Here is a 14,308-nt window from a genome sequence, read left to right on the forward strand (position 1 = left end):
GTACGTGAGGTTGTTGTCACTTCCAAATAACTGTTTTCATGCAATTCTTGTGAAATATCATTCTTTAATGTAAATGCAACAAATGATCTCTCAAACAAAGCTGTGTTGGAAATAATGAAAATATTCCCTTTCTTTCTCCATTATCGGAAACAAACAAAAAAAAAAAAAAGAAAAAAAAATCTGTATTAAATAATCTAATGTGGTGTTATGTCATCAGGGTGTCTGAATATACTATTGTAGTGAAGGTGTTTATGCATCTATTTAATAAAGACACATTACTTCCATATGAATAAAAGCATAAACAAATTCTCCAGAAGGAATGACATAGGTAAAGAAAAAAACAGAAGCTATAGAATGTGAAGTTGATTGGAAGTATTCAGCACCTCTGGAATAATGCATTCTACGAAAATGTAGCACCAGAAAAATAACTTATGTATTTCATACATGATAGTTGAAGGGTTAGAACTGCAAAATGATGGTGAATAGGTGGACTCTGAACTGCCCTCCCCACGTGTTATCAAAACAGTTTGTATTATGCCCATCTCAATAAGCGAAAATTGATCCAGTGAAGTGTGAAAAACGTGGAGTTCATAACCAAAATGACACATTAATATCAAAAGTTATAACAGCAGCAAGTGCCTCCATTTAAAATGGACAGAATAATCAGTCTGCAAGGAAAGAGACAGCCATACTAACACTTTTGGCTCAAACAGGTCACCCTGTTTTTAATATATTATGTTATACATTGGTTAGTGTGAAGACCCATAGAACAAAAGAGACTTTAACATCATAATGAGTGTGTACGAGACCACACAATTCACTCACAGCATGGTATGACAACCATTTTATGTGTATGGTCATAACTAACTGTACAGTTTCTTCCAGCATGCTTATGCAATACTGGAGGAATATAGCTGTTTGCTCATATCTGCACTGATAATTTGAATTCAGATGCTGTACAGTCTATTGGCCATGATATTTATTGATGTCCACTGCCTACAAATTAAATATATTTCACTTTACAGTATGTTCATTGTTGCTCTGGTCTTTAGTCTGAAGCCTGTTTTGATTGAGCTCTCCATGCTACTCTATGCTGTTCAAGCTTCTTCCTCTCCTAGTGACTTCTGCAACCTAAATCTTTCTGAATCTGCTTACAGTATTCATCTCTTGGCCTCCCTCTATGATTCCTAACCCCCACACTTCCCAACAATATTATACTAGTGATCTCTAGGTGTCTCAGAATGCATCCTCCCAACGAGTCCCTTCTTCAAGTCAGGTTGTGCAACAAATTTCTTTGCTCCCCAATTCTATTCAGTATTTCCTCATTAGTTACATGATCTACCCATCTAATCTTCAGCATTCTTCCATAGCACAATGTTCCAAAAGCTTCTATTCTCTTCTTATCTAAAATGTTTGTCATCCATGTTTCGCTTCCATGCATGGCTGCACTCCATACAAATACTTTCAGAAGAAACTTTCTGACATTTAAATCTATACTCAGTGTTAACAAATTGCTCTTCTTCAGAAATGCTTTTCTTGCATTGTCAGTCTAAATTATATATCCTCTCTACTTTGGCCATTATCAGTTATTTTGCTCCCCAAATAGAAAAACTTATCTACTTATTTAAGTGTCTTGCTTCCTAACCTAGTTCACTGAGCATCACCTGATTTAATTTGACTACATTTCCTTATCCTCATTTTGCTTTAGTTGATGTTCATCTTATATCCTCCTTTCAAGACTCTGTCCATTCCGTCTAACTGCTCTTACAAATCCTTTGCTGTCTCTGACTGAATTGCAACGTCCTTGGCAAACCTCAACCTTTTTATTTCTTCTCAATGAACTTTAATTCCTACTGTAAATTTTTCTTTGGTTTCCTTTATTGCTTGCTCCATGTACAGATGGAACTACATAGTGGATAGGTTACAATCGTGTCTCACTCCCTTCTCAACCACTGCATCCCTTTCATGCCATTCAACTGCTAGAATGCTGTCTGGTTTCTGTACAAGTTGTAAATACCCTTTCCCTCCCTGTATTTCACCCCTGCCACCTTCAGAATGTCAAAGAGCGTATTCCAGTCAACCCAGTCAAAAGCTTTCTGTAAGTCTACAAATGTTATAGATGTAGGTTTCCTTTTCCTTTAGCTGTCTTCTAAGAGAAGATGTAGGGTCAGTATTGCCTCACATATTCTTTCATTTCTTCAGAATCCAAGCTGATCTTCCCTGAGGTCAGCTTTTACCAATTTCCCCATTCTTCTGTAAAGAATTTGTGTTTGTTTTCTGCAGCCATGACTTGTTAGAGAGAGAGTTTGATAATATTCAAACCTGTCAGCACTCGCTTTCATTGGAATTGGAATTATTACAGTATTCTCGAAGTCTTTGTGTATTCTACCTGGCTCATACATCTTGCTCACCAGATCAGCAGTTGTAAAGAAATGTTGTCTACTCCACAGGCCTTATTTTGACTTATGTCTTTCAGTGCTCTGTCAAATTCTTCTCAGAGTATCATCTACCCCATCTCACCTTCATCGATGTCCTCTATCCATTTCTGTAATATTGCCCTCAGCTATTTTTCCCTTGTATAGATGCGCTATATACTCTTTCCATCTTTCAGCTTCCCCTTTTTGCTTAGGACTGATTTTCCATCTGAGCTCTTCATATTCGTACAGGTGGTTGTATTTTCTGCAAACATCTCTTTAATTTTCCTGCAGGCAGTATCACCCCTTCCACTAGTGGCATGTCCATCTAAAACCTTACATTTGTCCTCTATCCACTCCAGTTTATCCTGTCAATTTCATTTTTAGACATTAGTATAACCTTATGTTTGCTTCATTTACTGCATTTTTATACTTTCTCTATTCATCAATTAAATTCAATGGCCCGAGTTAGCCATGAATTTCTGCTGGACCTCATCTTTTTAACTATTTGATATTCTGGGTCCTTCACTATTTTATATCCCAAAGCTACCCATTCTTCTGCTACTTTATTCTTCTCCCCTCTTCTTGTATATTGTTCCCTAATGCTCCCACTGAAACTATCAATAACCTCTGGTTCGTTCAGTTTGTCCAGGTCCCATCTCATTAATTTCCTCCCTTTTCACAATTTCTTTAGTTTTAATCTACAGTTAATAACCAACAAATTGTGGTCAGAGTCCAGATCTGTCCCTAGAAATATATTATAGTTCACAATCTGGTTCCAAAATCTCTGTTTACCATTATACAATTAATGTGAAACTTTCTGGTGTCTCAGAGTACCTTCAACAAATACAACCAATTTTCTGGTTCTTAAACCAAGTTTTAGCAATGATCAAATTATGCTCTGTGCAAAATTCTGCCAGGTGGCTTCCTTTTTCATTCCTTTCTCCTAGTCCACATTCACCTACTACTTTTCCTTCCCTTCCTTTCACTTCTATGGAATTTCAGGAATTTCAGTCCCTTATGACTATTAAATTTTCATCTCCCTTAACTGTCTGAATAATTTCTTTTATTCCATCATACATTTCTTCAATCTCTTCATCATCTGTGGAGCTAGTTGGAATATAAACTTCTATTACTGTGATGGGTGTTGGCTTCATGTCTATCATGGCTACAATAAAGCATTCACTAAGGTCTTCACAGTAGTTTACCAATGTTCTATTTTCTTATTCATTATTAAACCTTCTCTTTCATTACCCCCATTTTATTTTGTATTTATAACCCTGTATTCATCTGACTGGAAGTCCTGTTCCTCCTGCCACTGAAGTTCACTGATTCTGACTATATCTAGCTTTAACCTCTCCATTTCCCTTCTTAAATTTTGTAACCGACCTGTCCAAGCTCTAATCCACAGAACACCAATTTTGTTTCTCCTGATGACATCCTCCTGAGTAGGCCCCACCTGGAGATCTAAATGGGGGACTCCAGAACATTTTTCCCAAGAGGATGCCATCATCATTAGTAGAGCTGCATGCCCTTGGGAAAAGTTATGGCTGGAGTTTTCCCTGTAGGGCTATGAACAACACCAGCACAGCAAGGCCATTTTCGTTGATGTTACGAGACTAGATCAGCCAATCATCATGACTGTTGCCCCTGTAACAACTGAAAAGGCTGCTGCCCTTCTTCAGGAGCTACACATTCGTCTGGCCTCTCAACAGGCACCCCACCATTGTTGTTGCACCTACATTTTGGCTATCTTTATCACTGAGGCACACAAGCCTCCCCACCAATGGTAAAGCCAATGGCTTATGGGGGTGCTGGTGGGGGGGGGGGGGGGGGGGGGGGGGGGGAAGGGACGACAATATACTTTGTAATGTTGTAATGTTGAGCAGAAACGTGTTTTGAGATGAGTCCTGCTTTATGTTGTATAGTGAGGTCCATGTACCATGTATTTTGCTGCTACTATGATGATTGATCTGGTCATGCAAATCTTTGAGCAGCATAGGAGATGAACTCAAAGCATGATGGTGTTGAGGTGCCACTGGATTGAAGATGTGTTCTAGAATTAAGTGCACTGAGGATAAGATGAACAGCAAAGTGTTAGAATAGTTGTTTCATTAGCACTATGATCCAACTATCATCATTGATATATTGTGAACTGCTAAAAGCATGTGGATGAAGACCACTGGTGAGCTCATTGATTTGTTTACTGTAAAAATTACAGCCTTAGGCTGCAGCAGATTGACAGTGAACTCACTACTGTATTCTTTTAACACATCTGAAATCGTGCAAAATTATACCTACATTTCCTGCAGAAACAACTGTGAAGTGCAAGACAGAGGGTACTTCTCCTAGTCATTAGAGCTTTTTCCCATTCCTTCCAAATATCAAATGTGGAAACTGTGATTGCTTATACCTTTGTGTCATATAAGATATCTTCAATTACGATTTTGTCCATTTGAAACATAGCAAGGTGGAATTTCTCCATCTAGTATTATTGTACCCTATTGCTAAATACCTATTTCTCCACTTATATTTTAACTAAAGATAATGCATATATCTTACATAATATATCTGAGATGGCCACAATACCGCACACACAAATTCCTCAATAATTTATTATTCAAGTGGTTATTTTCAACTTGCAGATTATAGTGGTATAGTTAGTTTTGTTGAAAACCATGTTCATTAAGAGTAATGTACACCTGAAATTACTGTAACAACACCTAATGTAGTTACTGAAAAAAGTTAATCAGTAGTTTTGTGGGGACTGACACCACTCAGTGTAAAGTTCCCAATTCATGATATCCATTAACTATATTTGTGTGTCAAAGATCCAACTAACGTAACAGATAATAGTAATTAAAGTTCAGACATACACAAATTTATTTTTGCTATTCGATACACTATATCTGTTTAATTCATAAAATCCACATTACATTTGTGTTGCCCTAATTTTTCTGAATCAAATGAGAGCCATTGGTATTCAGTTAAGTCATTAATTAAGAATTTGTATAAATTAACAATAATTTGCAACAAGGCAACTGTACTTCTAAATAGGTAATTCATAGAGGTGACTAACTAAATAGTATTTTTTAATTTCTTAACTAACTATATATTATGTAAACCAAATTATTGTCAGAACATACAGCAGATTTACAGTAGTAAATTTCTACCTTATGGAGTTATAAACCACTACATAAGTACTGAAATCAGAAAATATCCCTTCCTCTGTCAATAAATACTCTCCCATCCAAAAAATTTGTAGCCCACACTAGGAGCCAATTGTGCTAACATCTCCACATTACTTGATTACTGAGCACCATGTAGGCATTTATCTTTATGAACTTCTTTGGTAAAATTCAGTACAGGATTGAAAATCTTAGAGACAACATCATGAAGTACCTCATGGTGCAAGTTTTTAATGTCTTTGTGTTAGTGACTACCCATGTAGCATCTCTACAAAAGTTCCACCTCCCACTATGAAAAATACATCAAAGTTTGCAGTTAGCAATCAACAAGCTAATTTATCTATGGGTGTTTGTTATCATTAAGATTTCATTATGTAGCAAAATGTATGAAAGTCAGTCTGTCATCAGAACTGTTTCAGTTAACATCTGTATGTTATTCTGTAGCTGTGAACTTCTTTGGTTGAAATGAACAAGAATGGCGTTTATTAGGATACATCCTATAGACATCTGTTTGACATGTGCCACACTAAATCAGTATAGTGTCTTTAGTAAAGAAATGTGTTTATATAACTACATTTATATAAACTGTGATTAGTGGAAGGATGAGGTCCATGATATGTTGCCACTGACCTGTCACTGATTATATGGGTATACTGGGTTTTGTAATAAGTGAATGGAAATGTTATGAAGCTGATCGTCATCCAGAATGTTAATTTAAATTTAACAAATGTGTTTAACAAATGCGTGAACAATTAAAACTAAAAGCAATAATGATGTTTCCATTATTGTTTTAATACTGTTCAATACCCTAAAAGTTTTCAGTTTTGATGTGACAAACTTGATTTGCTGTTGAGAAGAAGAGACCACAACCATGTTAGAACCATTACACATCCTTGAAAGAGTGTTCCACAACTTCACTTTTTGAAACCGTTTTTCAGTTCATCAGCAGTACATACAATTTTTATGTGTTTACCTACAATTCTTTTCTCATTCTCTGAGTTTGGTTTTGTACACCATGGTTTCTACAACTAAGTTCAGCCTGGTTACTCTAAAAACACACTGTATGTCTCATTTGTTCATTCAGCTAATCTAGTCAGCCATTTAAGAGGAAATTGTAGTGGAGGCTGTACAGTTTTAACTTAAAATAGAAAAGAAAAGGAGATTCAGTTGAATAAAGAATAATATACTGCAACAAGCTGAGATGAATTACTATTGGACTTGTCATGTGGAAGACAGCTTGTATTACAAAAAAAATGCAAACAAAGTAAAGTGGACATTGAAAATATTGTTCATAAAGTAAAATTATGGCATTCTCTACTGTAGCATATATCATTTTGTAAGGCAAATCTTAAATGGAGCTATTTCTCAGCATACAACATGTACTATATACCCAAACTTAAAAGGAATTAGCATGAAGCAAGGACTTTTTGTAAGAACTGACTATAATGAAATATATCAAAAGAGTGACATTTCACAATAATAAAGAGAAAAATTTGTCTTACCATGAAAAGTGGATATACACACAGCCAAAATATTAACTAAACGCTAGCTCTACAAACAAACAAAAAATAGAGGATCAGGTTGTAGTAAGGTAATCAAAATTATAAACTAGTATATTGTCAAGCCATGTTTATCAGGCATGAATTTGTAGCTGCAATGGGACCAGGATGAAGAAGATGTTGCCTATGGCAGTACTGATAAAAGCAACCTAGAAGTGAGTGGAGTTGTTATCGAAAACCTTTAATCAAGTTGGCTGAACAAAGATTTTATCCTTGCTTCTCTCAAATACTAGGCCCATACAATAATGAAATGTACACTGAGACAGAGCAATGAGTGAAAGAGAGAGGTTATCTAGGGATGAAGTGGGTAGGACATGATAACGTTCTGAAAGTCTCCTTGCAGTGATAAAACTACAAACATTTAAGCAATGAGGAATGTCAATCTAATACATAGATAAAAACCATAACACTTACCCATCCCCACCATCAAGTTAGCTGAAATATAATAACAAAGTGAATTACATATATTAAAAAATGACACAAGTTCAAATATAAACATGTGTTGTTTTAGTTAATGAAAGCCTCCTGCTCTGCATATTTATATATCAGCAAAATATTCCAGAACAGTTACAAAACTTTCTCAATATAAGCATAGGATTATATTGTAAAGTCATGATTTTGAGTTTTTTTAAGGTTAGAAAAGTTTATATAAATATAAGTGCAGGCCACAGGGATAGTACCTCTTTCTTACTACTGACTGAAGAAGATACTAAGGTGCTCAAGAATTCATACAAGGAAAGGAATGAGAGATTAGTATGGTAGTACAGGAGAGCTTTGAAAACAAGTCATCACAACCACACTGTTAATGTACCAGTAGGAGATACAGTTTCTGATATAAACAAATTTAATTTTCATTAAATAGCTTTCATAAAACAGAACTTTTAGTCAATAGTACGCATTAATTTATTTTTATCTACTTATTTGTCCTTTAAGGATTTTACACAGTAGAATAAAGAGTTGCAAAATTTATAAATCCATACAAACAATAAACTGCAAAGATAACAACTCACCACATAGCTCAGATATAGTGTGGCTGAGAGGCACATAAACAAGATGAGCTGACATTCTGGTACAATGAAGTCCTCATTTACATTCCACCACCAGATACATGTATGTGTAACATAAATGTACAACTAGCATTACACCTTACAACCATACAATATCTTCTTAAATGAATGCTGATTGTAGGTCTTTAACCATCCTCATTAAGGTTAGAATGCTTAAATTTGCTTCATTAAAGTGAGACAACTGAGAATTCAGTTAATGTTTGTGGATATTTATTCTGTGGTTGTGTCTGAAGATGGATGTTGTCAGAAAGATTAGCAATGTATTCTGCCTTATTTGGATGCCTAAGGCTGCATAGTGAGTTGCTGCCTTTATTACTTCCTCATTTATATTCCACCACCAGGTAAATGTAAATGTAGCACAAATGTACAACTAGTATTACACCTTACAACATTGCAATTTATCCTTAAATAAATGCTGACTGTAGGTCGTTAAACATGCTCATTAAAGTTGGAATTCTTAAATTTGCTGCATTAAATTTAGACAACCCAGAATTCAATTACTCTAGAAGCAGACAGTTACAGCAGGTGATGATGCTAATTCCTTAATAGGCATTACCAACTTTTAATAAATACCAACAATAATATTAATTATTATTTACAGTTTTGCACTACATAAAGAAAGCATAAAAAGTGAAAATTTATCAAAATTTTCAAATGAAACAAAAATTCATACTACTAATATTTGATATACAACAAATATACACTCTAAGAGAGAAGCTACTGAAACAGGACTAAAACACTCACTCACACACACACACACAATGACATCCTTCACGGGACAACACTCCAATCATCAGCCAGAACAATACAAAAATTTCACATATGTTCACAAGGTAAATGAAAATACGTGCAACTGTGGACTGCCAATTATATAATGTGAGACTACAGAAGAACACGCAGTGTCCAAGAAATAATTTAGAAACTAAACTGGAAAAATCTCACACAATGTAGGATAAGATGTGAGGGAATTTACCTACCACATGTAGGTGAAGCTTCATGGGAAGATAGAAGGCATAGACTGGTCTGATATGTGTCATTTAAGCAAAGGAAAGGCGAGGAGAATAAAATAAGTGTGACATCATAGAACAATAATGTAGGAAAGTACTTTTAATTTTTGTATAGGAGTAAAGAGAAGAATAATTTCCCAGGACAAATGTCAGACTAATTGACTTCCAGCTATGTGGTAGTAATAGCCAGCTCCTTTCAGTGGCATCTAAATGTCAACCCTTCCTTCCTCTGGCTTAATCTCTAGCCATTCTCTGTTGTTCAGTTACCACATAAGTCATGTATATTAATATGATTACCATTATTTATGATTAAGGTTGAGACTGACAAATGATAATACCAGATATTTAACACAAATGTGACCTCTCATCCAGTAAAAGTGAATAAAGTTGAATGTGTTTTTCAGTTTTATGTTTAAATTTCTTCACTATGAGAAAAATAGAAAACATAAAAATGAAACTGCAGGCACGTAGATTCTGAAAGGTGGAAACAGTACCTACAACATCAGTATTATGGAAAAATATTGCAAGAAACATTTCAAGACTAACAGTGAGCTAACTACAAATACTGAGATTCTGTAGTACAAGTATAGTGGTCTGTTATCAGCTCACAGATCAGATGACATCTAAATTTCAAAGGAATTTCAAGACACAAACTGAAAATATATGTAAATTTTACAGATAACCCACTGTAGGCGCTTTAACAAGGAAAATTGCCAACATCTGTATGTTTTGAGAAGCTATTTTACTTACACAACCAGTTTTAGCATCTAAATAACACCATCTTCATGCCCTGTGCACTCAGTATATAAATAATTAGACGTATCAGTACTTGCATAAATGGAGCCAGTAATATATGGATGCCATGAATTCATTTAAGGAGTGTTTACTTTGAAGGCTTCACCACAATAAACACAGTAAACACCCCTTAAATGAATTCATGGAATCCAGATAATGATGGCTCCATTTATGCACATATCGATATATCTGTTTGTCTATACATGGAATGCATAGGAGCCTGAAGATAACGTTATTGAGACGACAAATCTGGTTGTCTTAACAAAAACGCTTCTCAAAACATACATCTATTTGGCAATTTTCCTTGGTAAATATTTGACTGGCCACTGTCCTTTATTCACAATGGATCAACAGGGAACTATAAATGCATTCTGTTTCATTTTCTTTTCTCAAGATTAATTATAGATTTTTCCTCAAAGCTGCAATCTTCTATATAGATTTACTATGAGTCATTAAGACATCTTATAAACTCATTACATCATCCTTGACTTCTATGGATGAAATACTCCATGTAAAAAATATTTAGTAGCTAACTATCAATCTTCTGATATACTCTCTGAGCTTCACACATGGTTTGGTTCTTGAAAATGTCATCTTTTAACTCATGGATTCAAAATACCAGAGTTTCAGTTTCAGCAGTTGGGTTGGTTTTGGGTGGGAATTGTGTTGGGTGGAGTGGGTAGAGGGAGAGAGAGTTGGAGGCAGGAAGAGCAGTTGGGATGGGTGGCTAGCAGCTCAAAGGAAGCCAGCCAGTTTTCTGGCTAGGAATAAAAGAGAAATGGCTGACAGGTGGATGGTCTAGGCTTTTGATACCTGGGTTCAGAGAATGATTATGGGACCAAATAATGTGTTGCAAGGATAACTTCTGTCCACATAGTTCACAGGAGCTAATAGTGGAAGGAAGGATCCAGATGGACGAGCTTGTGAAGCAGCCATCAAAATAGAACATGTTATCCTCAGGTGCATGTTGTGCCATCAGGTGGACAACTTTGTTCTTGGCAACAGTTTCTCAGTGGCTATTCATCCCAGTGGACAGCTGGGAAGTTGGATTATAGTCACACATAAAAAGCTGCACAGTGTTTGCAGCAGAGTTGGTATGACATGGCTGCTTTCACAGGTGGCCCAGCCTTTCTTGGGGTAGGACAAGCCTGTGCCAAGACTAGAGTAGCAAGTGCTTGGACAGTGTGGATTGGGTAGGTTTTGCACTTGGGCTTCCCAAGAGGATATGATCCCTGTGGCAAGGGATTAGATCTAGAAGTGACATAAGACTGGTCCAAAATGTTGTGTAGAAAGAACTTATATAACAAGCAAAACCTGGATGTAAGGCTATATTTTCTGAAGAACAAGAAAGGGAATTAGAAGAACATATCTTAAAATGCAGTATACTATTTTACACGTTAACTACAGAGATGGTGGACAAAATACCTCTTAAATTTGCTGAAGTAAATAATTTGAAGCATTAAAGCCTTCAGTTGCATCAGCAGTTTAGAGAAAGTAGCAAAAGGTTCCTGGGCAGCTGCTATTTGACCAATAGATACAACTAAATCTGATGAACATTTCATAGATGTGACATCAGTGACACCTGATGCATCAAATTGGCAAAGAGAAGTGACACTTGACATGCAGATAAGGCTACTATTGACATTTAATGTGCAGCAGAAACCAGTAACCCCTGTAACTGTTTTCAACAAATCAATTCCACTTGATCATATTTTTAGGCCTAATGTCCACAAACTGCCACATCTTAAAAGGAGGCAAATGTCAGAAAATCACATTCAGTTATAATAACCAGTTCTCCTACAAAAGATATTCTAGGAGAAAATGAAGAAAGAAAAAGCAATAAGGAGCAGATAAAAGAACGTAAAAAAACTGTATGTTACACTAAGTGTGAACAACCTTCAAGAATTTAACATTATGATGGAGGTTCAAGAAAAGAACATACCATGCAAGAAGAAAGAGGACACTGAAGGCGCTGCATTGGAAAATGAGTATTACTGCCTAATTTTTGATAAAAGTATGAAGATTCTCCCACTAATGATTGGATGAATGCTATAAATGTTATTTATGGATCTGTGATTACCTAATACACAATCTATAATCACCCAGTGCTCTGTGGGGTAATCCCAGATACCAAGGTTTTTTATGTATATTGAAAATTTATCAATGTTCATTGTGCAAAGTTAAGATTCATTATTTAAGTAAAATTTCAGTAATAAATGGTATTCATGACTTTATCAGCTTTCTTTTTTTATTTTGGTTCTTCCTTAAGTGTTTGCAATTAGCCTACTCACCTGTAAGTTTGGCAAACATTGCAAAGGGAATGAGACAAATATGCATTTTATCATCCATGTAATTTAGTTTCTACATAGGGAAGGCAAAAAAAAAAAACCATAGAGAAATACATGTAAAAGGAACTGAAGTTCTGGGAAAAAGCATAAACAATTTAAGGTTCACCAATGTTGTAACTCTGGCAGAGACAGCAAAGGACTTGGGAGATCAGTTGAATAGAATTGATAGTGTCTTTAAAAGAAGTTATAATGTCAACATAATTCTAAAAGTATTAGAGGAGTTTTTTTTATCGAGCATAAAAGCAAGTGCTGCTAATAGAAGTAAGAAGGATAAAAAATGCAGACTGGCAATAGAAACTCTGAAAAAGATAATTATTTTAATATTTAATGTAAATTTGAGTGTTAATACCATTCCGTGGTGGGATATAAATAATGGATGACATGCTGAGTCAACAACAGGCACATAAATAAGACTGAGAAATTTGCTAGGTTTTTGATGAAACCACCTTCAGAGCTATAGAATTCACATATATTCATCCACATTCATCTCCACAGCTACACTGTACAGGCTGACTGCATTTTGCGAGAACTGCAGCTCAACTCCAATGAATTAATGCTTAGGGTGGAGTGACCAATGAGAGAAAGGATGATGGGGGGGGGGGGGGGGGAGGGGAGTGGGAGTGGGAAGAAGAGTTTGGGAATGATGGCTAATGGATGGAAAGAGAGGCAGCAGGTACACGGGATAGGAATTTGGCATCAGTGAGGTCATTTTGGCCACAAGCTGGTGGAGTGCTGCACAGTACGCATTGATGTTGAGGAATAGATTGAGTAGGGGAGATAGAATGGCCCAAGATTGGTTGGTTGGTTTTGGGGAAGGAGACCAGACAGCGTGGTCATCGGTCTCATCGGAATAGGGAAGGATGGGGAAGGAAGTCGGCCGTGCCCTTTCAGAGGAACCATCCCAGCATTTGCCTGGAGTGATTTAGGGAAATCACGGAAAACCTAAATCAGGATGACCGGACGCGGGATTGAACCGTCGTCCTTCCGAATGCGAGTCCAGTGTCTAACCACTGCGCCACCTCGCTCGGTCAATGGCCCAAGAGGGAGACTGTTAAGAAGATGGTGTGATTGCAGGATGAGTGAAGTTAGCATCATGGAGCATGGATGGAGGGGGGTGTGGGGCAGAGGCTGGTGAAGATTATGAACAGGTAGATGACAGATCAAAGAATGATTTATACTGCATGTAGGAAAAAAATGATGCCTATTAAATATCATGTGAAATGCTGATGGGAACAAAGTGTAGGAGAGGGGTGGATAGACATGGAGAAAGAATAAGATGATCCTCAATCCTGTAATCTACCTAAGCTCAGCCTCCACTAGCCACTGCCCCATGACCATAATTGAAATCATCCTGCAATCACACACTCTTCTCCACAGTCCCCCTTTTCCTCCATTCCATCATCCCTTCTCAGTCCACTCCTCCACTTCAATGTACACTGTGCACAACTCCACCTCCCTGTGTCCAGCATAAGCTCACTGTTTCTGAATTTCTATCCTGCGTGGATCCTCCCCATACCTACTAGTTATCAGCCATATTTTCCCAATCCTTCATCCCATTTCCCATCTCTTTTTCTCTCGTTGCATACTCCAGCCCATACAACAAAACACCCTGGTTGAGCTGCTTGGCTAATGTAGTATTATAGGTATACGCATATTCCATTACACTGAAGAAGGATTTACCCAAAACTTAGCAATGTTTTCAGACTTGCTTGTAGTCAGAAAAATTGTTCCCTTTAGTATCTATTTGCACTTTTATTTGTATACACCAGCTGCCAGTTTTGGCACCGAGTACCATCATCAAGCCATTCTATTAAAAGAATCAGGACATGTAGTTAAAATAATTCTTAAAGGATCATTTGCAAAATATTTGTTCTCTATATTAGAAAACAAAGATTGAAAACATAGACAGCCTCTTAATCATTGTGCACAA

General features: G+C 36.5%; 1 protein-coding gene across 1 annotated transcript in view; it reads right to left on the reverse strand.

Annotated features, from left to right (window-relative positions):
- LOC126470456 (calcium-dependent secretion activator-like) overlaps positions 1–14,308 on the reverse strand; it is a 1,485,604-nt gene that overhangs the window by 552,057 nt on the left and 919,239 nt on the right. The window contains exon 15 of the mRNA XM_050098305.1: positions 7,576–7,596. Coding sequence (XP_049954262.1) covers positions 7,576–7,596 — 21 coding nt within the window. The remainder of the gene's footprint in view (positions 1–7,575; positions 7,597–14,308) is intronic.

This window comes from Schistocerca serialis, chromosome 3 (genome assembly GCF_023864345.2).
Source record: "Schistocerca serialis cubense isolate TAMUIC-IGC-003099 chromosome 3, iqSchSeri2.2, whole genome shotgun sequence".
NCBI classification, from domain to species: Eukaryota; Metazoa; Arthropoda; class Insecta; order Orthoptera; family Acrididae; genus Schistocerca; species Schistocerca serialis.